Source organism: Cupressus sempervirens, chromosome 10, assembly GCF_028749045.1.
Source record: "Cupressus sempervirens isolate cs-2001-9-10 chromosome 10, ASM2874904v1, whole genome shotgun sequence".
Taxonomy (NCBI): Eukaryota; Viridiplantae; Streptophyta; class Pinopsida; order Cupressales; family Cupressaceae; genus Cupressus; species Cupressus sempervirens.
The window spans coordinates 492,038,091-492,062,788 of record NC_143127.1 but is presented as its reverse complement, the minus strand read 5'-3'; the positions used below and the strand labels follow the sequence as shown (position 1 = coordinate 492,062,788).

The following is a 24,698-nucleotide window of genomic DNA, read 5'->3' as shown; positions in this document are numbered from 1 at the left end:
GTAAACTATTTATTAGCCTAAATAATATTATTATTTAGCATTTATTTAAAAATAAACTTTAAATATATTATTATTAAATTAAATAAATATTATCATGTTCTAAATTTATTCTTATAACTTTTATCTCCAAATTTAATTTTTTTATTTAATTAATTTCTCAATTAATTAATTATAATTAAATATTAAAATATCATAGTAATTTTTCATTAAATTAAATCATTAATATAATCTTTTAATTAGACTTAATTAATAGAAAATTCATGAAAGACTCATAAAACAAAATACGAAAACCCATCATAGCAAAAGACTTACAAAATCAAACTAAAGGGTTATAATCACGAATTAACATCATTCAACACATTTGGAAGGTAGTCAACTCAGATACTTGTCATAATTTTCTAGGACAAATGGCTTAAAGGTTTAGGATTTGGACTTGAGAATTTATCTTCCCTCTCTTACCATTGAGATAATGCGATAGGGTACGCTCATCTTAGTAATTCAGGGAGGTTGATACTCGGTACCTACAACCTACATAAAATCCACACATGTACAAACACAATATTCTAAGCTAAATAGGCAATGGCAGGAAGTGGTGCATCATGTAGATCCCACCTAGTAGGTGACTATGACTTCCTTCCTTAACCACATCAGAAATGCCATACATAAAGAAAACATACACACACACCATACACATGCAGTATGGGGTAAGTATCCATAAGAAAACACATAATAAACCATCTAACTAATCATCATCAATAACTAAAAACACTATAATAATCATCATGCATACATGCAATATAAAGTATCAAGTAATCTCATCATAAATCATCTGAATTTGAAATAATACTGATAATCACAAAACAATGCTACTAATCATAAACATAAAACTGGCCTAAAAGAGTTTGGCAATTATAGCAAAAAATGTAAAGTAGGGGCAGGCACTACATCCGCTCCCCCTAGAATTAGGCTTATTCTTGGAAGCCTATAAACAAGTAGTAAAACTAAGGAACTCATTGTGCAGGTCCGATTGAAGCCTTTCCCCTTGTAGGAAGATATGACTCTACTAAGAATACTACAACAATAATATCTGAGATAACAACGTACTATAATAACCACAAAACATACTACTTTCAATCACTTAGAGCAATATGATTCTGGTTTAATAGTAAACTGAAAATCACATTGATCCAACATTCATTCTTTTAACAAATACTGAAATAGATCCCCTAAACACTCTAAACAAGAACAACATAATGCTCACAAAGATAAACAAGGGCGTACTACCTTAAAGCATATATAAAAGACACATGTTATGCAAATAGAATAAGTTTCAATTTTCAGTTTTGCCCATATTTAGGTTTACGTAAAATTTCAGTTTTGAAGTCTAAGTGTTCAAGTTTGAAGTATACAACTAAAAGTTTAAGTTTTACGTTTCAGTTCAACTAGTTCAAGTTTCAGTTTAAAAAAAGATGTACATAATAGTTTTCAGTTTCATTTTTGTTCAACTAGTTAACACTAGTGATGTTCCAATATACCCAAAGCTCCCAATGTAGAAAATCAGGCTTTGATACTAGATGTAACGCCCCACCAAGGGATCCAAAAGAAATAACCTAAAGTTTTACTAATTTTGCTAAACATTTTTTTTTTAAACAAGAAAGAATGATTGCATACACATCAGACATATAGTAGCAGAAGCAATAACATACAATCAACTATAAGTATACATAATAGGTTACATTCCTTAAGGATCCCAAGACGTTGAATCACATTTAAATTTAATTAATACTAAGTTCATAAAATACCACATCCATATGAAAGAATAATTATAAAGTCCAATTTTCAATTAAATAATATACATTTGTTCTGAATGCCTCTTGACAAATAAAATTTGAAATGCTCAATCATCCACTGTACATGTCAGACGGTATGAAAGGTTAAAAGAATATACATATGTAGAAATATAAATACATCCTCCTTAGATCCATGATACAAATTACAATAAAATAGATGAAACCATCCACCATACATGATATATTCATCCATCATAAAAGATATAAACATCATTCATAAAATATAACCATCCATCATAATGATACATAGATAGAATGAAAGGAAATGCAAACAAGGAAAGCTCCAGCCACGGTGACTATGGACGAATCTCAATGGTAAGAGTAAAAAGCACTACCACCCAACCACGTGGAACCTAAATGTCCCACTCCCATTGCGCTAAGGAGGTAGTCTCAAGTCCCAAATAAGATATCAAACCACATATCAAAAGTACTCTCTAAGTCCAGGAAATCCTAAAAGTAATCTAGCTCAAAAGTTCTAAGATAAATCGAAATATATTCCTAGAGGCACAGAAAGACACGTAAGAAACCTACTATGTAAGCGAGCAAGTGTCATTGCACGAATCATGTTAGAGTTACCCTAGCAGTCTCTTAGGACCCCAACCCCCTAGTGATCCCTATGCTGCCACTAGTGTCCTCTCGTACTGACAAGGCATACTACGGATGCAAGGTCATAACCAAGCATTCTCTCTACTCTCATCCTAGTTTGTACTAGCACTCGAGGCATGGGTGACAACATACAAAGACTCTTATTAGGTTCATTTTACTCCCATTTAGTCTAGTGTTTTCACTTATTAAACAACTTACAATGTGTTACCTTAGGAACCACTTAGGGCCATAGCCCCCATTGCAAGCCACTTCCTGACATTACATGTAGATTCCTACCCTAAGCTCATGAAATCACAAACCAAAGAATCATAATAAAATCACCTCAGTCCTATACAAGTGACTGGAAAGCATCAAAATATAATTCATAATAATCACATCAGTTCTCTATGAGCAACTGGAAAGCATCCCAAAAAAATATTGATCGAAGACTCATAATGATTAAGTCAAACATGTCACAACATGACATCACCAAGACAATTCATACCAAACACCTCAGTCCTATAAAAGCGACTAGAAAGCAATCCAAATATGATTGATCGAGGACTAAAAATGGTTAAGTCAAATAAGCCATACATTCACCTTAGTCTCACACAAGAACACTGGAAAGCAATAACAAATAGTAGATCAACACATCATAAATCATACCAGACACATTACCATGGTTGGGTAGAAATAATCAAGATCGAGTCAACATGATACCACACTCACAAAACTCTTGAGCCTTTGGTAACGTCCTAGGACTGGTCAACAATCTAATCAACCCCAAACATAGACAACATACATATACAAAGTGTAAGTTTCATGTTTTTGGTTTATTTTGAAAATACATGGTTGGGTTAAATGTAAGGTTTTAGTTTCCTATTTAATATATGTTCCAATTAGATACAATTCACTATTTACCCCTATCATTTAACCCATCTTAATATTTGAATAGAAAACAAAAATTACCCCAATTTGATTTTAAGGTAATTTCCAAAATATTCCAAGGATAAACATTTATTTAAATTATTAAAATATACTTATTGATCTTAAATAGAATAACTTATAATTTATTAAAAATTGAAGTTATTAATAATAATTAAATAAATTTCACAACTATATTACATAACCTCCATTATCAAGTAGACTTAATTAAATTTAATTAAATCAATTAATAACTATACAAAACTAATTATATTGCCATTCATTAATAATCTATTAAAATTAATAATTATTAGTAAATAAAATTGTATTATTTAAGTTAACAATTACAATTAAACAATCTTATATTAAAACTTATTAAATATTAATAAATTATATCATTAATAAACTTATTAATAAATAATAATATAATTAAATATATTTTATTTTTAATAAAATTATATTATATTAAAAAAATTATGCAATTTTTTTTAAAAAAAGACAAGCGTATTTTTAGGCCTGCTTGCCCTCACACAAGAAACGACTATAGCCGTTAGAAACTATGGCAACCCTGCCATAGTAGGTTGCTGCAGCAACGGCAACAAAGGTCGTCGAGATAGGTAAGGGGTCATACGGGTTTAATCCCACCCTTCCCCAAAAAAAATATTATTATATTTTAAAAAAATCTCTCATTTTAAACAAACGTTTTAATATTAATTATTATAATTTTATTTATTTAATTTATGTTTTAAATTTTATAAATACATAATTAATTAAAACGTCTCTCTTTTATATTTATTATTATTATTATTTTTTACAAAATTCCCAGCTTTGATCTGATAGAGGTAGCATGACCAATCGGTCGAATTTTCAAATGAAATGTTCAAATTTATTGCAAAACCCTACCCTATTTTTTTTTTCTTTCAATTTTAAAATCTATGGAGAGAAATATGATATTAATAATTTAAAACTTCCCATGCATAGAAGGATTAACCCACATACCAAAAAATCATAACATAATAAAATTTGTCACAAGAATTATCTAGACAACCATTTAACAGACACGATAAAGATAAGAAAGAAATGAGCATATTAAAATATGTGAAAATCACAAGCGTCTACCTAGACACTGATGCTAATCGCTACACCCCAAAAAATTGAAGAGAAAATTCCTCCTCTTAGAACCTTCTCCTTTCCAAAAATTTCTCCAAAATTCACCGTCCCTCGAAAATGAACCCCTAAATTATGATAATGAGTTCTCTCCTAAAATCGGGGCACTAATTGTGCGTTCCCCCGAGAGAACTCCTTGCTCACTAGACTTCAACCCTAAATCAACTTTTCTTTTTCTTTCTTTTATCTTTTCCATGCATGTTAATTGCATTATAAATTAACTTTATTTAATTTTTCACTTGACTTCACTTTTCAATTAATTAATTAAATTTTAATCTCATGCACGCATCATTCAATCTAACAACTTTTAATAAATTAATTTCTCTTTACTTCTTAATTTATTTCAAACGTTTAATTTGACAAACTATTTATTAACCTAAACAATAATATTATTTAGTATTTTTTTAAAAATGAACTCTAAATATATTATTATTAAATTAAATAAATATTATCACGTTCTAAATTTATTCTTATAAATTTTATCTCCAAATTTAATTCTTTTTATTTAATTAATTAAATATTAAAATATCACAGTAATTTTTTATTAAATTAAATCATTAATATAATCTTTTAATTAGACTTAATTAATAGAAAATTCACCAAAGACTCATAAAACAAAATACAAAAACACATCATAGAAAAACACATACAAAATCAAACTAAAGGATTATAATCACGAATTAATGTCATTCGACGCATTCAAAAGGTAGTCAACTCAGATACTTGTCCTAATTTTCTAGGACAAATGGCTTAAAGGTTTAGGATTTGAACTTAAAAATTTATCTCCCCTCTCTTACCATTGAGATAATGCAATAGGGTACGCTCATCTTGGTAATTTAGGGAAGTTGATACCCTGTACTTACAACCTACATAAAATCCACACATGTACAAACACAATATTCTAAGCTAAACAGGTAATGGCAGGAAGTGGTGCATCGTGTAGATCTCAACTAGCAGGTGATTATGACTCCCTTCCTTAACCACATCAGAAACACCATACATAAAGAAAAAATACACACGCACCATACACATGCAGTATGGGGTAAGTATCCATAAGAAAACACATATAATAAACCATCTAACTAATCATCATCAATAACTGAAAACACTGTAATAATCATCATGCATACACACAGTATAGAGTACCAAGTAATCTCATCATAAATTATCTAAATCAGAAATAATACTGATAATCTCAAGACAATGCTACTAATCATAAACATAAAACTGGCCTAAAAGAGTTCAACAATGATAGCAAAAAATGTAAACTAGGGGTAGGCACTACATTCACAGTTTATATGATGCAAGTCCAATGTTAACCAAGCTACTCTATGTTAACCAAATGATTTAGTTTATTCTGAGCTCATAGAGAAAGAGTTGACTGAGTAACTCAGTATGAATCAAGCGATTCAGTTTATATGTTGAGTTGCACAATATCTGTCGAGTCACTAGTGCAGACCAAGTTCAAGACTACTTTGAAGTGATCAGTATGGACCAGTCTTCTACATCTACTGAGTGTATGACAATGTTGAGCAATGACAATGGATGTCGAGTATCAAAAGCTCACCGAGTCAGTCTTCAGAACTTGAGTGTCTTCATTTTAGCCAACTTTGTAATATTTGTGTAAACTTGTATTCTGGCCGACTTTGTAATTATGTAATTGGATTGGTATATATGTAACGTATTATATCACATCCAAAGATGAATGAATATGTGTGAAAAGTGCAATGTAACCGAATGCAATTAAAGAAGAGTAGAAAAGAGAAAATTACAAAGGCTATAACAATATAAGGAGCAACAAAGACACATCTATCACAACAAGGTGATTTGTACACAAATTAATCTCATTCAGCGAACCAAGTTGCAGATCAGAGATCAACTATTGCTTCATCCTAATAGGTGGATCAGTCAAATACTTTAACAAGGTAGACTTGACAGTCTTTTGCAAATCTCTTTACCTAGTGCATACTTCATTATATGTTTGTAAATCCTTTAACAAGGTGGACCTAGCAATCCTTATTGCTCCTAACAGGGCAGATCATCAGAAGTGATCAATGTAAGCCTTAACAGGCCAACTTTATGCTGTAGTACTAAAGTTTGTGGGTATCATCCCCACTCTAATTTTACTTTCTATTTGGAAGGTTGCTGGGTAACCAAAATTATGTGTCAAGTGTTATGAATGCTTTCATGTTTTTAGTTTCTTATGCATGCTTCTAGATCAAATTAAGTGGGACAGATTTAATTGGATATCTCATGTCAAAAGTTTTATAAGGTTACTGATTCACACCTCCCCTCTCAATAACCTAGCCTTCTGAATATTTCCAACACCATGATCCTCTTTATATTGTCACACAGGTTAATGGACTTCATTCTTGTGGCATCCTTATTGGTCATGCATACATTGTGGATGTGATAACTGAAGAACATTATTTTATTAGCCAATTATAATGTGATAGTTGTGGTAAATGTGATGATTGATCCAAACTTGTAACAATTTCTTTTATCCTTCCCATAATCCTATTTTATTTCCTATTGAAGGGACAAAGGTTTATATGTTACCTTCACTATCACTCTAGATTTTGGTCAATTTTAGTCAAACTTAGTCTTCCTTTTTTTAATCCATAAATGTCTTAAATTTCCTCATAATAAAGAAATAACAACCATTAACCATACTCTTTATCAATCTTCAATGCCTTGAGAGTATGTTGACCTTGATTGGTTTAACCTTCTATGCCTCAACCAACCCAAACATGCATTATCTTCTAATCCTATCAAGCCTATAATATCCAAAAGATTTGTGATCTTAATAAACCCATGGATGTTCCTTCTCCTTGTCGTGAACCTAGAATTGTTCCTATACCACCTAAAACTCCTCTATATACTTATGTTCTACAACCTATATCTTATACACATTCTCCTAATGTCATATTTCAACCTAGTGTAGTTCCTTTGTTCTTTCTCCTAAAGAAGAAAATGATATGATGGTGATTGATCCCAATCCCAACATAATTACAAGAAAAAATAAATGTGACCATCATGCTTTTATTCACTATTGCAAATATTGTTCTAGAGCTCATTAACACGCTTCCAAAGATATTGCTTCACCTAAAAAGACCATTTCATTCTCTCTATAATTCCATTTGACCAACCTATGATTGAACTAAAGGCATAGGCTAACTTTAAAAATAAAAAATTGCACAAACATGATAATTATATTTGTAACTTAAATTATATTACAATCAATTTGGGTAAAGAAGATAATATTGATGCTAACAATTATATACATGCTAGTAATTTTGATGACATATATAAGCATATTGATGTTAATGATGATTTTTTTATTATGTTTCCAAAATATTATCTATCATTTCTAGTGACAAACAAAGTGCACCATATTCTTATTACTGTCCTTCTTTGGATATGCTTATTTTTCCATCTATTTTACTTGATGTTATTCCTATGGCAAGTTTCTCACCTTCACTAAACACTATAAAGCAAGGTAAGTGTGGGGTGGGGGTGGGTAGATGACACACATGACTATCTCCTCTTGTATGATAGATTTTATTTGTTTGCCTTTTGTAACATGTTTCCCCCGTAATGTCTTGCATGTTATATAATTTTCTAGGTTTCACTGAATAACCCCTTTTACCTATTGGTGCAAGGTGATAAAAGAATTATTTTTTTGGAAATATTCCTCTATTTGTATCTCAGATAGTTTCAAGTACTCCTTCTCCATGTTGGATCACAATGATTCAAGACTCAACAAGACCCTCTACTTATACCCAACTAAACCACAAGTTAGCCTAGAAAATTACAAATTAAATAAAGCCTTACATTAAATACATACTTAAGCTACAAGTCCACTTGTAACATAAATTAAATACAAAATTCCTTAGTCAGCTTACAACACCCATTAAATGTATCTAGGAAAAATAAACAAGACCCAAATAGACCCACACAAACTCACACAATCACTACATGACACAATCACACTCCTTACACATCAAATACATCAAGTTGATTGATCAAATCCACAAGAACTATGTTTGGCAAGCCCAAACTACCGAGCGTCAACAAAAACCACAAGCATGACTGAACTCCCACAAGCTTTACCGAGCAATATAGTATATGCCAAGCAACAATATATGTTGAGCTCCTTCAACAATTGAGCACCTTGGCCAACACTAAACCCACTGACTAGCGAGCACCACTCTTTCTATGATCAAGTTCTCCAACTCCAAGGTCCAACAACTTCACCATGCAAGGTTGTGAACTACCCTAGGATGCTTCTACATCAAACACCCCAGGTGTAAAAAGATGTTCTTAGTAGCTCGAAGAACATATTCTGGGATTCAATATATAAATCCCAAACTGGTTCTTCACATACATATCCTCCAAGTTTTCAACTTGTATGCTCTTTCCCTTGTTCCACTTCTACCAATCCTTTCTGGAAACATAGAATTATTTCCTCTACTTCTTCACATCCATCCTTGATGTTCCATAGGTTTTCTTTCCATAATGATCTCGAATGCTCTTAGAATCCTTCAAGTCAACTTGGCTACCAATACTTAGGTTCCCCCTACTAAGTTCTTCATTTTACAAATAAATCAGGGAATGCTTCCTACCATCTTTCTCCATAGTAATCACATTCTTGACATAATCATGCATAGCCCTACAATCATATTTCCAAGGTCTACCAAGTAATATGTGACAACTATTCATGCCCACAATATCACACAACACTTGATCCTTATACCGTTGAAACTAAAAATCGACAAAACATTGCTCCCTCACTTCCAAAGCATGTTCATCTTGCAGCCAACCAATCCTATAAGGACAAGGATGTTCCATTCTCTTCAAACCAAGTTTCTAAACCATCTCCTCATCAACAAGGTTATCCATACTACCACTATCATAATCACATTCCAGATTTTACCACCAGACTTACAATGAGTCCTGAACAAATTATGCCTTTGACAAGGTTCCAATATCTTCTTACCAATTAGTATTCACCAAGCCAACACATTCTCCCCTTCCTTCTCAGGTTCATTTATATAGCCTTTAACTTTATTTACCAGAGCAACTCTCCTATCACCAACCTCTTGTGAACATTCAAAAGCTCCATGTCATTATCCCCCACAACAAAAACAATTTCCTTTTAATTCACCTTTACTTGTCTTCGTCCTTTGATTAACAGGATTTGGGTCACCTTCTACACTCGATTTATCCTTTACCGAGTGATCCTAGTTTTGTTTCCCATGAGAATTACCTTGATTTATTCTCTTCAACTTCTCTTGTGCCCATAGAGAATATTGATAAGCATCCTCAACATAAGCAATATTCAACATACCAATCTCAACCTGAATATAAAATCTCAAGTCATTAATGTACCGAGCCACCTTCTCCTTATAAAGCTCTCCATGCCCAGACTAAATAGTAAACTTGTAGAACTCCTTGGTATAATCTTTCACAGATAAATATTTCTATGTTAGATTTTGTAACCTCTTAAATAATTCAATTTCATAATCAACAGGAATGAACTTAGCCTTCAACTTTGTCACCATCAATCTCCAATGAGTGATCTTCATTTCACTTTCCTCTTCTCTATCTCTTTGTAATTATTTCCACCAAAGAGAAACATGTCCTTTCAACTTAGTTTGTGCCAACATCACTTTGAGAGGATCGCCAATATGCTCTAACTCAAACTAGTTTTCCATCTCACCAATCTAATAAATTAGGTCTTTAGGATTCAAAGTACCCGATAAATTAGAAACATCCATCTTATGCTTCAGCTTCAATCAAGTGTCACATCTATCTGGCCAACTAACTCTATCTTCCATAGATCCCTCCGCACGATTGGTTCTATCTTCACCGCTTGATCCAACAACCTTGAAGTCTTCAACAACTTCCTCATAATCATCTTTAGTATCCACATATCGAGGTACACTATCTATAGCCCTCACGATCCCATTCTTCATCAAATCCATCTTAGATATGAAATTTGATCTAATCTTCTTTGAAATCCTTACTTCCACAACATCATATATATCTTCAATTTCCCTAGGGTCCAATATTATCATAAGCATCTTCCAAGATCTTTGCAAACCCTCTGCAAAAAATCCACAAGATTAACCAAATCCAATCTTTTCTCTGATAATCTTCACCCCAGGTCCTTGTGCAAACTGCCTCAACTTCTACAATCTATCTACACGATTATGAAAATTGACTCTAATACCACCTGATGCAGTATAGGGTAGAACCACACAATGAAATACAAACACTAACATAGAGATAAAGATCCACAACAATGCTAATTCTCATAATAGAATCATAAGATTTTCATCCAACATGCCCGACTGTAAAGCCTTCTGAGTTACAACCAAATACAAAGAAGTTTCAATAGTAATTCTACAAGACCTAGCAAGATCCAATCTCCTAGCTAGTCCAGATCCATGCTCTGGTAGAAAGTCCCCAAAGAATCTAAACTTGTTCTTGTAGGCCACTGAGCAATCTCCTTATTTCCCAAGCCAAAGCTACTAGCTCTGCTCAAACTTTGCTCCTCTCAGTTACTCCTTCTTCTCCATTTTGGATCATAATGACTCATGACTCCACAAGATCGTCAACTTATACCCAAATAAGCCACAAGTTGGCCTAGAAAGTTACAAATTAAATAAACCCTTACATTAAATACATATTTAAGCCATAAGTTGACCTGTAATAGAAATTAAATACAAAATGCCTTTATCAGCTTACAATGCCCATTAAATGCACCTAGGACAAATAAATAAGACCCAAATAGGCCCACACAAACTCCCATGATTGCTCCACAACACAATCACACTCCTCATGCATTAAATGCAACAAGTTGATTGATCAAATCCAAAGAACTCTGTTCGGCTAGCCCAGACTATCGAGCGTAAAAAAAAAACCACAAGAATGACCAAGCTCCCACAAACATTACCAAGCAACATAGTATACATCAAGAAACAATATACGCTAAGCTCCCTCAACAACTGAGCACCTCGGCCAACACTACACTTAGTAACGAATGAGCACTACTCCTTCTATGATCGAGTTCTCCAACTCCAAGGTCCAACCACTTCACCATGCAAGATTGACAACTATCCTAGGATGCTCTTGCATAATTTTGTCACATGTCTATTTATCTTGATTTGTCCTTTCTTGGGGACATCTAATAGTTGAAAATTTCATGTGGGTACATGTATGTATGCTTCATTAAAACCATTGCTCTTGTTAAGATGTCTGCAACCACTTTAATGCGGTGGCATACACCTCGCTATGTGATTAATATTTTGCACACACATAATAATTTGAAGCAATATTTCCTGTGGATGACCAAGGAGAAAATGCTTTCCTTGTGTTTATCCATTTCATTGGATCCATTAATGGAGGCAAGGCTTTCCTTAAGGATTGATCCTTTTTATTTTTAATCCCTAAGGAGACAATGCTTTGCTTAGCCCTTGTCCCTTTTCTGGATCCCTAAGGAGGTGATTCTTTCCCTTGGCTTGACTGATCCTTTGCTAGATACAAATAATGAAGATAATGATTTCCTTAATGTTTGACCCTTTCTGATGAATTGACTAACATAACATAGTTTACCAGATATTTTATTTTGATGCCATCTTTTGTTATACTTTCCTTTTGTGTGGTCCATAACAATATCTTGCCAGGCTAGTGGCCACGCTCTCTCCTCCTCTCATTCTCTTATCTTGGTTTCATATTTGATGAAGACTTGAGTCACTTAGGGGTTTGATGTTTCTTTATCTCCTTTCCTCTTATGCATTGATCTACTTTACTATGAGTAGGAGTACATATCATATTCCCACTAAAGAGAGGGTTAAATGTACTGTCTTATAAAGTTATCACCCATAATTCAATACTCTATGACCTATTAGGCCTCATTTTGGCATTTTCAAGGTTTGAATGTTTGTTGTTCTTGATTACAATAGCCTGTATTTACCCCTGCCTCCCCTGCTTCTTTTCACATCCACTAACATCCCATGAAAGTTGAGCTTATTTTTCCCTAAAGTTTTGGGCTCAAATTTTGCATAGGGCTTGATGGTAGGGTTTTCCTCTGAGATTTAGATTTTTTGTCAGCTTTGATCAAATTTGAATCATGAAATGAATGAATTTAATTATAAAAGAACATAATCTCCCCTTATTTGGAATCATCCATCCATGTACAAGTAATAAAACGAAATCATAATCAAGTGCAAGCTATCCAACAAGCAATCAATCAATTAAGTTGTGCAATTGAGGTTTTGGATTCAAGAAATGAAGGCAAGCATCCAACTCAAGATCTTCCAACACCTATTTTTGTTAAGATTAATTAAATCAAAGTTAATGTTTTCCAATCAAGCAATTTCTCTCCCATGATGACCAAGTAGAGGAATTCTTGATCAAGCAAGATGATTCATCCACCTATTTTTCTCTCTTCTTCTTCACATGTGGTTATCAAGCATATCTACATTGAAGATCCTGGAATATCAATAATAGATCTATGAATTTATGAAGGCACTCTTGATTCTACATCTCGTTTAAAGGTCAAATCTTTGGTTTCCAAGAATATTCAAGCATCTTCGTGGATTTGAGTGATTACTACACCTGTTCATGAAGTTCTCATAGAAGGTGAATCAATAATTTACCTATTTATATTAAATTTCCTTTATGAAATTTATATCATATTTCAAGGTTGATTCTTAAATAGGGCCTAACCAAGGAAAATCACTTCTCCCATTTTTTTTCCCATTTTAAAGTGTGTAGAAATTGGTTTCAAAGTTGAAATTTTGGGTTTGGGAAGTATATGTGCATTTGCAAGATCCATAAAATTTTTAGTAGAATTTATGCGGGACAAGTTGCCATTGGCTTCTTGTCCCTAGAAAGTTGACTTGTTCCCCAAAAGTTGACTTATTCCTAAATATTTTCAGTGATCATTTTAGAGAAGAATGATACATGTCCCTGATTCCCAGATCTACAATTACATCTCATTTAGAGAACTTAACAATGAGGAAATTTAATTTGAAAGTATCATTTTCTCCATCTCATTTCTACTCTCTCTCTCTCTCTCTCTCTCTCACCCTCTCACCAACACCCCTCCCCAACCTAGAGAGAGAGAGAGAGAGAGAGAGAGAGAGAGAGAGAGAGAGAGAGAGAGAGAGATCATTTACTTCATTACATCATAATCTATTAGAAATCACACAAAAAACCCTACAAGGCCTATACCTTGCATTGACACTCTTACTTGGTTGCACTAGTTAGATTTTCTTTCTAGGGGGTTTTGTATTCTAATTTATGCTGGATGCTGCAAGTAAGACCATAATAACATTGCTTACTATTTTCCCCCATTGCATACACAGACAATCAAAATCACATAAAATGGTCTAGCTTAGATCAAAATCAACAAAGATTAAATACCACCAAGAGAGACGCTAAGTTGTAATTATAAATAAACACACACATAATAATAGTTACACACACACACATCATTTATATAAATATAGTTTATTAACATTATTAATAACTATAATATATTAATTAAGAATAATTTTGGTCTATTTTTTCTTTCACTGTTAGTACATAAGGTTGAAATTGGTAGGTCATTTATCATATGATGATGTTTCATTTCCATCTCCATCTCTATTTTTCTCTTGCTCTCTATCCCTCTCCCATACCCATATCTCTATCTCCATAACTCTCTTTGCATCTCTTACTCATCGCACTCTATCTTTCACATTATATCTCTAAATCTCTCCCTCATTCTATCCGTATATTCCCATCCCTCCATCTCTCATATTGCTCCATCTATATATCTCTCTCTACCTCACCTCTATCTCTTTCTACTTAAGCTCCACACTTTCTACATGTCTCCTCAACTCACATACATACTCTTCTTATTTCTCCCTCCTTATTTATATCTTTATATCTCTATCATTCATACCAATACACACTCCTATTTTTCCCTCCCTATCACTATCCATATCTCTATCACCTCCTTTATCTCCTCTCATCTCTTTAACTATTTCTCTCCCTCCCTCACTATCTATTTGTACATATTTATGTAACATACCCCTACCTTATTTATATCTCTATATCTTCTCCCCTTTAACTCTCTTTCTATTATTCATATTTGACACCTTTTTTTTTCTCATTATTTCCACCATTGTCTTCTCCTCTCCCCCTCAATCTCTAGACATGTCTCTTTATCCCTGTCTTTCCATCCATTACTCCCTCTTTACCCACCATACACCATAGTGCCCTACCCGTTCCATTACAAACATAACATGAATATGATTGTCTTCCAACTTAAAAGTTATATTTCAATCGGATGTAGAGCTTGTATTACACAAACAATTGACTTCATATGCTGCTCAAATGTTTAAATATAAATAGGCTAAATTTCCCGTAATAAAACTTCCGCAACGTTTCCATTCTGCAGCAAGGTGCGATTCGTACGGCTAATACAGTGGGTCGAAAATGCAAAATTTACAAATACGCCCCGAATATCACTGAATTCTACGTAACTGTTTCAAGTAAAATGGAGGAAGAAGGGAATCAGGAGGACAAGCGAGAGACATGGGTATGGAGTTGGGGAGCAGGCACAGATGGGCAGCTGGGCACAGGAAGGGAGCAGGATGAGTGGATTCCTCAATTTGTGCCCTCCTTGGCCAACCTTGCCATTTCGTCCATTTCGTGTGGGGGTGCTCATGCTCTCGCCCTTCTCAGTATGTTTTCTTCCTTCCTAACCTGTTATGCTTTTCTCTTTTCCTGTACTCACTATGGAGAGTTAGTCTCAGATTTTAGTCCCGTCTATAGATAATCATCGGAGTTTTATAATGAATTGCGGTCAAACTTCACGAAGGATTTCCAATCCGTTTTATCGAGCCAGAAAGTTTTTAACACTTGCCACATATTTTCAATTAGAACTTATTTAACTCTCACATAGCGTTACCAATAAACTTACAGATATGGTGAACACTCACTTTGCACAATAAAACTGGTATATGTTTAGGGTCGATGCTTAGCTTTAAGCTCGCTCAGCAGTTCAAGTAAGTTTATAGGAAAAGGAAGGGATTTCTAGACCACGATGGCTAGCACTATGTACGCTGCCTGTGCGTAAACTCCAAGACAACTTGAACCGTATGAAACCAACTGGGGCCTCTGATTGAGCAGACTGCATACCCTGCCCCTCTTAATATTTGGATTTTTGCCTCCTTAATTGAACCAAAAAGGTTCTCACCATTGGGCTTATTCCAGGGCATAGCAGTAGGAGTCCATGAAGTTTCCAATGTGTTGCGATCTCACAATTTAAGATTTGCCCCATTTATATTTTGAATTTGCGTGCTTAAAAGACCCCACTTTGAGTCTGTCGACCATTTGTTTTCTGAGTACATATTTAACGTTTTGTCTTTTGTTGGAAAACACATGAATCAGGCATCATATTTCTATATATAGCAAAAAAAATTATGGCATATTGAGATGCTATGTTCATTGAAATTGTGTCCGGCAGATCTGCATGGACCAAAATATCAGAGTAAGTAATACATTCAGGATAAAACAATAATATTGCTCAATCAAATTTTTATAGGAAAATATACATGTGCCAATATTAAAGATATCAAAGAAGTCACAGTTTATCGTTTTAATAATAAAAAGATGCTGAAGTTTGTGATACCACAATTGTCATGACAAAATCTCATGCAGCTGTATCTGCATCTGATGATCAGTCGTTATTGCCGTCGACTGTCTTGAGCTCCTTCTTGGGTTTGTAAGGTAGTAGAATAATATCAACATATCTTGTATGCATTGTTAGCATCACAGAAGCAAAAACAAAACAGCAGGGACTACATTAGTTGAAATGTAAAAAATGTTAAACGATGAATTTAGACTGTAGAAGTTTTATATAAAACATCGAGCTATAAAATGTCTGGTAGAGGAAAGTGTAATAGCTTCATTATTCTATCACACAAAAACAAAAAATTAAAATAATAAATTAAACATAAAAATTGGAGTCAAACACGCTGTGACAGAACCAAGTTCAATCAAAATGTGTTGTTCATTCAACTTGTACCAATTGTTTACAAATATTTGAACATCTCAGAGTAAACAAAAACAAAAATGAATAAATAAAAACTAAATGAGCTTGTTACATACTTACAACTGAAATATAACTAAGTAATGAAAATTTTATTGATTTCACGTTTACATGCCTCTCTCTTTTTTCAGTTTTACATTTTGCTTTCAAACATATATTGTAACAATAAAAATGTCAAATGATGAGAATAGAAAATTGAATGTATGTTCAGAGGGTTGTGTTGTTGGGGGGAGTGTGCTTTAGTTTTATTCTTGTTTTAATTTTGATGTGGATACATCTTGATGTTCTTAAGAGATCAAAGTCTCATAGGGATATTACCTGTCTTTACAGGGTTCATAACAAAAAGGAACTTCCCAAGAAATACCCCCCACTTATGGAGATGTCTCTGATTTTTTTGTTATTAGGAAGGCATGCACATCCTTCTAGGGGAGGTCTTGGAGAGCTCTACCCATATCTAACATCTCATGTGGATCCTTCTAGTGAGTCCAAATCTTTGTAGCAGTCTTGCTAGTTGATACTTATGGATGCATCTCATATATGACAGATGAGCTGAGCAATTCAACCGATTTATGATTATGCTCGTCAAACTTGTCCTGGTCTTTACTTGTGGATGTGGGACTAGTAGATTTGTCAAGAACAAGCTGATCAAGACACCGATACTTGAAAACAGCGACCATCCATTGTTTCCAGTTATTATGATTATTGCCATTGTTCGATTGCCTTCCAACATGATGTTGGGTAACAGACCATCCCTCCCATTATCAAGAGACATGGAAAACAAGTTACAATATCTGCTTCTCAAACTAGCAAAGACCTGCTAATGTCAAACTCTAGGTCTGAAACCCTAAGTGATCTTGAAGAACCTACAACCCTAGTTGCAAAAAGCACAATTTAATTCGTTATACCCACGACTTTGCTAAACAAGTTGTAAAAACACTTGCTGAAGCAAAACCCAGGTCTGAAAAAAATCATAAAATTGGTGAAACCTTTGTTTACCCTAGAAATTCTAGGCGTATGAAGCAGCAGGAGAAAAAAAAATTGCTGGTTGAAAACAAAACCCTTCACATGAACAAAGAAGCTGAGCTGTTGCAAAAAGCCCTAGAAACCTAGGCGTGAGCTTGAAGAAACCACAATAAAAATAGATAATGTCAAAAATAGCATGAAAGCAGGTTATATAAATGAAACATTGTGTGGGCTCAGGAAACTCTTGTTGTTGCAGAAAACGCCATGCAAACGAACACACAAATCATGGCACAGAGAGCCCTTGAATTTCTAAATGTGTGGGCTTAAAAAATGTATGAACCCTAGCTGTGAATAAAAGCTCATGCAAGCAGTCTGAGAATGACATGATTTGATGAAAAACAGAGCCTCCCAAACCTTCCCGTGGTCTATAAATGAATCACAAGCCAGAAGAATCCACGAACTAGTTTGAGAAAATGATACAAAAACCCTTTGAAATTCTTTAGAACAAAACCCTTGATGGCGTCGAAATCCTTCACATGATTTGTCTAGATTAAAAAATACCTTGATTTTGTCAAAACAACTGATTAAAAAATCTAAGATTTTCTGAAAATGAAAACCCATGATTTTTCTTATCAAAAACAATTCTGTCAAAAAATGTTTGAATTTTTTCTGTAATGTCTAGGTAAAGACTACGAATTTTAGTACTAATTTTTTTTGGCAAAATATGAACCTATGCTTTGATATCATGAAATGAATCAATTGTATTAAGCAAAGGAGAAGAATACTCTTTGTATAGACAAATACGGAGAATCTTTTCGTAATGGAAACGATTGAGAATTAAAGACATTATATAAAGTTACCAAAAATTGACTAAATGAATTATAAGACCATTATATGCTAAATATAACAATATTGTTTTAATAGTTTATAGCATTCCCTTGATTTACAATACGAATTAGCCTTGGCCCATAAAAATGGTAACATGGTTCATAAAATTCACAAAGACATCTATTTACTCTAGATGGCTTGTCATTTTGTTATTTGCACAACAATTGAATAAAGCTGATCTAAAATAATGTGCCATTACATAGCATCTGCCGAGTAGGAGTGCCTTTGCAAGACTTGCTTGTGTCTGAGTATTATGTTTTGAGATTGAAATACCATTTGTAGTTCTCAACAAAAATGTGGGATTGATAATGAAGTAATGTACTCAAGCATGATTTTACTTGGTTCAACGAGCTTGATTGAGTGCCTTTTCTTTTGAGTCTCACACACACACAAACAAGATTTACAAAACATGGGGATGAGAAAGACAAAAACCCCATGGATTCAACAAATGTATTTTAAGACCAAAGTAGCCCTTAACTATCACCGACCCTGCTAGATCTGGGGTCAAATTAGAGGCTTCATGATAGAAGAAAGAGACCCCCTTAACAACAATACACATAACTGCTCTGTTAGACAAGGACTAAATCTTTACAAACATCTTCATACAGTTAGCAAAAACTACCAGCTTTCTCATAGTCATTGCCAAGAGAAGATTAAGTGAACCTGCATATACCTGCTTTAGCAGCTTCTAAATGGGAAGAAGAACTGCCACCAGAGTCTCCCAAATTCGCACAAGTTTTTTGGCATCAATAAATAAAGGTGCCATTTCCTTGTTCTTATCCTTTGCCCCTGCCATATATTTTGGGAGTGGCTAGAACAAATCACTAACTGGCACAAAGTCTTTGTTCAGAAGAGAATTCCTTCTTACAGTCTTCAAAACATATTTGATACTGTGAATATCATTGAACTTCTCATCAACCCTGATACACTGAAGCAGAGTTCTTAGAGATGTAAGATTAAAATTCTTTATGAAATTTTCGATTCCAAATGCTAGAAACAGATGAATCCTCTGCGACAACCGATAATTGAAACTAGTATTGTTAAATCCTATAATTCCTTGTATAGCATGCATGCATGGTGAGGTAAATCCTATAATTCTCATTTGAGTTATTTAAGACTCCTAAGGCATTATTTGGTTTTTGTTGCAATTTGCAACCAAATAAAAAGACTATCAATAATTATAGTAACACGAGGATTTCCCTTTTGTTTTTCTTACTTTAGGTTGCACAAGGTGAAGAAACCAGGGATTCCTAGAATCAAAATCCTATTCAACTTAATTTAATTGTCAATATGTTTATGGAAATAAACAACAACTTGATGAGATTTTTTTTATTAAGTTTGCACTTTGATTAAGAATTTTGAAAATAAGATGAATGATCAACTAGCATTAGGAATATACCTCAAGGAGTTGGCGTTGGTCTTCTTCCCTATTTTTGTTCCTCTTTTGCTTTGGAAATTGGGAAAGGGCATGGTAGGGCATCCTTGGATGTACCCTTCGAAGGGGAACATCCCCTTGTTGGGACTCAAATGCTGAAGATGGCGGGGGATGTTTGGTCCTCATCTATTGCCCCACATGAATCATCCTGAAGTGGAATAGAATATATCTTTTTTGAGCATTGTAGTTCTATTGCCTATCTTTCTTTCCTTTTGTCTAGGTATGCATGTAGTACATAATATCATTGCTATTTGCAATGTTTACAGACTTGATGAGTATTTGCCGAGTTTGTGAGTGCTTGGAGTTTTTTGACCTAGCCAGTAACTCTCTCCTCTTACCACCAAAAAGCTTGCCCTTAAAACTCACAATAAACCCTGCAAGAAATCACTGCAAACCTGCCTTAACTCACAAAAATCCTTGGAAAGAAAGTGCCTGTAAGTCATACTGGCCTATTTGTGCGCAAAACACACTGTTAATGCAGCTTTAGGGCATTTTCAATGTAGGTTTTCCTTAAAAACTCTAGATGTAGTGTGGCAAGCCTAACATACTTGAAACAAAAATATGAATTTTGACAGTGTAGCAACATGTTAGAAATTTATAGAAGATTATTGAATCAATAGGTTTATTATGCCTGTATATGTATATGTTAATTATTTGTAATTTCGTTATGATTTTCAATTTACTATTAATTTGTCAGATTTGTATTTTGTTTGGATAGATAATAGGTCGTGGCCTTAAGAAATTTTAAATAACTGTTAAATCTTTACAGCTTGGTCATGTGTAGGCACTGGGGGAAAGAGAACAGGGAAAGAAAACCCCAGTACAACCCATGACTTATATAGTCTGGAAACAATGTATACATATCAATTTGACCACCCTGTACCAACAGCAATATGGAAGACCTTTTCAGCTTTCATTTACATGTCAAATTGTGAGATAGCTATTGCTTTGATGCGAGCAAAAAATATACTAATTATAAGGATATATTAAAGCTTAGAAATTTTAGTGCTTTTAAAGTTGCAGAGTGCTTTCTGAGTCTGGTTATGTGATCTATGGCTATTTGTGAATGTATTTGCTCTCTAGAATCCTTTAGTTTTGCATGTGAACAATATTTATACTTGAGCAACATTGTCCACATCATTTTTGAATCTTACTGTGCTTAAGATTTGCTTGTTATTCATGTTGTCCATTATGCACCATCCAATTCTTATGTCAATTGTTGTCGGCAAAAGTGTGTTATGCGATCGGGAATAGTAAAACATGTGTTAAGGGTGTGTGTTAGTAACCAAATGGCATTTTGTTATGATGCAACGGTTGGGTTGCACCCCTTCTAGATTTTTATGTACACTCTTCGTTGGGAGATAGGATTCATTCGGTGTTAGTAATTGCTATCTATCTTGTGTATTGCCATATGCTGTACTTGAAGCATTAATGAAATATATATATCTGGTTCCTGAAGTATTACATGTATTTCCATGTTATGTCTTATATCTTGTTGCTGTCGTATGCATTAACCTAGTTTACCTTAGGCGGTAAACATTTGGCGTTGTTGCCAACTGAATCTGAGAAGGGCAACATAGCGAATGGCATATGTAGAATAAATGGGAATATTGGTATTGGAGAATGTTAGAACTAATGTAGACAGAGTGGTCGAGATGTTCGAAGGCAAGCATACTCTCATGGAAAACTTCAAAATACTATTTCAAGCAATGATTGAAACATTCGTACAAAGAGAAGCCATACATGCAGAAGTTCTTGAGGACACCGTTTGTGATGCCTTGAATGCAAGTCTCGTCGCAAACAGACTCTTGCACTAATTCCCTCGACTGGTTGTGCAAGCATTCCTTGCATAGGCAAGGCGAAGGGAGGAAATTAAGAGGAAGCAATGCCGACAACAAACCCTAAGAATATTTGCCAAACGCAACTGTCGGGAAGAAGAGGAACGAGATGAGATCTGACAGAGGTTTAACCCACGAGCCTTGGGCCTTGGGAGTGTTGAAGGACAAGAGCACTTGTAACTTTGTAATGGTCGCAGAGACGATCTGTGATGTATGCAGATTATAGATAATAAAAGTGTTCTTTGTTAATTATGATGTTTTCTTGGAATTGATGCCAAACCAATTAAATAAGGATAGAAATGGAGAAGTGCAAAATGGTGTTGTACATGCCACACATTAGGCTTTAATCCTCACACAACAAGCCGAACAAAGGCAAAGGCTCAAGCAACTCGTCGAAGGGGACCACAGTGGTGTCAGAGTGTGCCCATGGTGCCATGGGAGGTGCAGTGACCGATGGGGAACACAGTTCACCTAATTGTTGGCAGGTGAGAAGTAGTGAGGACTTGATAGAAGAAATATGACAATGATTAAATTGGATTGAGGAAATGATGGAGGAGTTCATAAATTTGTCTTGCACACCATGGGTGGAGAATCAGTGCAAGAGTGAAGAGGGAACTAACTCGGCTAGAGGTGCCAAAGCAGCATGATTGCAGGTTAACTGAGACATTCAGTTTGTTCCGCACACACCGAATTAGCGAGTATAGTTTCGTAACCGAACACTATTAATAGAACCTACGACATCACAGTGCAACACAGGTGTGCAGGTGCGAGCGCAAATACAGACCCTGCATGGGGTACACCAAACACAACCGATACTGCCAACACAACCAATTGTAAGGATGCAGCAAGCACTAGCCATGGAAAGATAGAAGGAAATTTTGCCTAAATTCATGGTTGATGGTGCAAAAGACCTTGTGTGACATTGTAAAACATGTGAGACTATATGGATGACCAACGACATAACAAACCAAGATGATTGGGTGCGATGATTCTCGACCACTAAGGGGAGTAGCGATTGATTGGTTCTTTGATATCAATGGGGCGAAGGTAGCCACATGGCTGAACCTGAAGAAAGAGTTTTAGGAAGAGTTTTGGCTACTAAGAGATAATAATGAAATCGTAGCAGAAATCTATAACACCAAACACGCATAGGATGAGACCATCTATGGCTATGAGTAGAAACTGAAGGAAGTTGGGGAAGATGGAAAGCCTACTAGTTGACAACTTGAAGAAATGCTGGTTCATCAAAGGATTAAAGTCCGCACTTCGGAGAAAAATGAAAATAGTATGACCAACGTCAGCTTATAACAGAGTAAACAATTTGATTAGGAAGATGATTCTTGCGAAGAGAGCAATGATGGAGAATCAAACAAGAATATCTAGGCACTACAAAAAGACATATTGTGTATGATGAAGGAATTTAAGAACATGAAGACTAACCCTGGCCAAAGCACTGAAGGGGACTTATAGTGTATTGATTGTAAAGAGGAAGGCCACATGAAGGGCTCTTGCCTCAAAAATCAGTTCTGCGACATCTAGTAGTTGGCCGAGCATTCCACTAAAGAATGTCCATTCAACATGAAAACAAGAGGCCACTAACAAGTTCTAATGATACAAGAAGTATATGCCTCAGGAGCTGCGGGAACTGGGAATGCAAACACTAGCACAACATTGTTGGGGGGATATAGGAACAACCGACGAGGAAGAGGTGCAAACAAAAACAACAATAACAATAAAGGTCATAGTTGTATACAGTATGCCCCAAGTGGGAGGCCGATGATATGATGCCGTGCCTGTAATCAATGGGGCCACTTTGCCAGAGACTGTACGAAGAGTGAAGCACAACAATTTTTGTGCAAATAGTGTGGTCCTGGAGACCATGACAAGTAAAAATGCTCGAAGCTAGGGGTGAACCTACTAAACTTCTAAGGGAATGGTAAAAAAGTGTTAGTGGTCACCCGAGCACAAGGGAAGAAAGCCATTGTACCCAAATCCTAAAGAGGAAAAAAAGATGAGGGAAGCAAAAGTCAAAATAGAGAAGGAAATGATGGCAGACAGAAGGGAAATGAATGATATAGTGAATACCTCAATGAAGACTCAGGTGGACCAAAACATCATAAGGCAGGTGATGCAAGCTGAAAACTCCATAAAACTAAATTACCTTCTTGCAATGCCACAATTGAGAACAATGATATTAAACATAACACCATCCCCGAAGGCATCGGATGGGCCAGCGAAGAGTACTTACGATGAAAGGGAAAACTCCATCGGGAAGAACATCCCTCTCGGGACAAAGAAGGATCCGATGTTACTTGCGGTGAATACGGGAAGGCACTTCGTAGTGGTGGAGATGTGCATTCGTGGGACCATCCTCACAGACATCATTGTAGATGGAGGTTTTGGTGTTAACGTATTGCCAGAGGAAACATGGAGGAAATTAGGGCAACCAACGCTGTGCCCACTGACATTTCAACTGGTAGGCGGCGACCAACACGGTATTTAACCTATTGGGACTCTAATGGCATAGAGAGATGATTGGAATGCAACCCTTCGTCCTGGACTTTGTAGTTGATCCCATAGAAGAGGAAAGGATATGACGTGATCTCGAGAAGGGGTTGGTTGGTGTAAGCAAAAGTGAATCATGATTTGAAGAGGAATACTCTTTCGATGGAGAGAGGGGGTCCCAAGTTCACAATTGACCTATGAACGCAGATGGTGAGTGAAGATTTGGCGTCCCTGTCTGATTCCGAAGTCGAAGTAGAAGATGATGAAGGGAAGAGAAGCATGGAACGTGAATAAAGAGGGAATCCTGGAACTGGAGGGATGTTTTGATGATGACTTGGATTCATTAAATCGACTCTTCCATTGGCAAATGGAAGACTATGAGCTGTTTCCAAGTTGCAACATGCGAGGGGTGGATGAAGGGGATGAAAAGA

At 35.0% G+C, this 24,698-nt stretch overlaps 1 protein-coding gene across 2 annotated transcripts in view; it reads left to right on the top strand.

Moving 5' to 3' along the window:
- The first annotated feature begins 14,939 nt into the window (after positions 1-14,939).
- LOC149534818 (Regulator of chromosome condensation (RCC1) family protein) overlaps positions 14,940-24,698 on the top strand; it is an 89,465-nt gene continuing 79,706 nt past the window's right edge. For both annotated transcript variants that reach the window (XM_089804539.1, XM_089804538.1), the window contains exon 1: positions 14,940-15,268. In XM_089804539.1, coding sequence (XP_089660665.1) covers positions 15,082-15,268 — 187 coding nt within the window. In that variant the 5' untranslated portion in view covers positions 14,940-15,081. The remainder of the gene's footprint in view (positions 15,269-24,698) is intronic.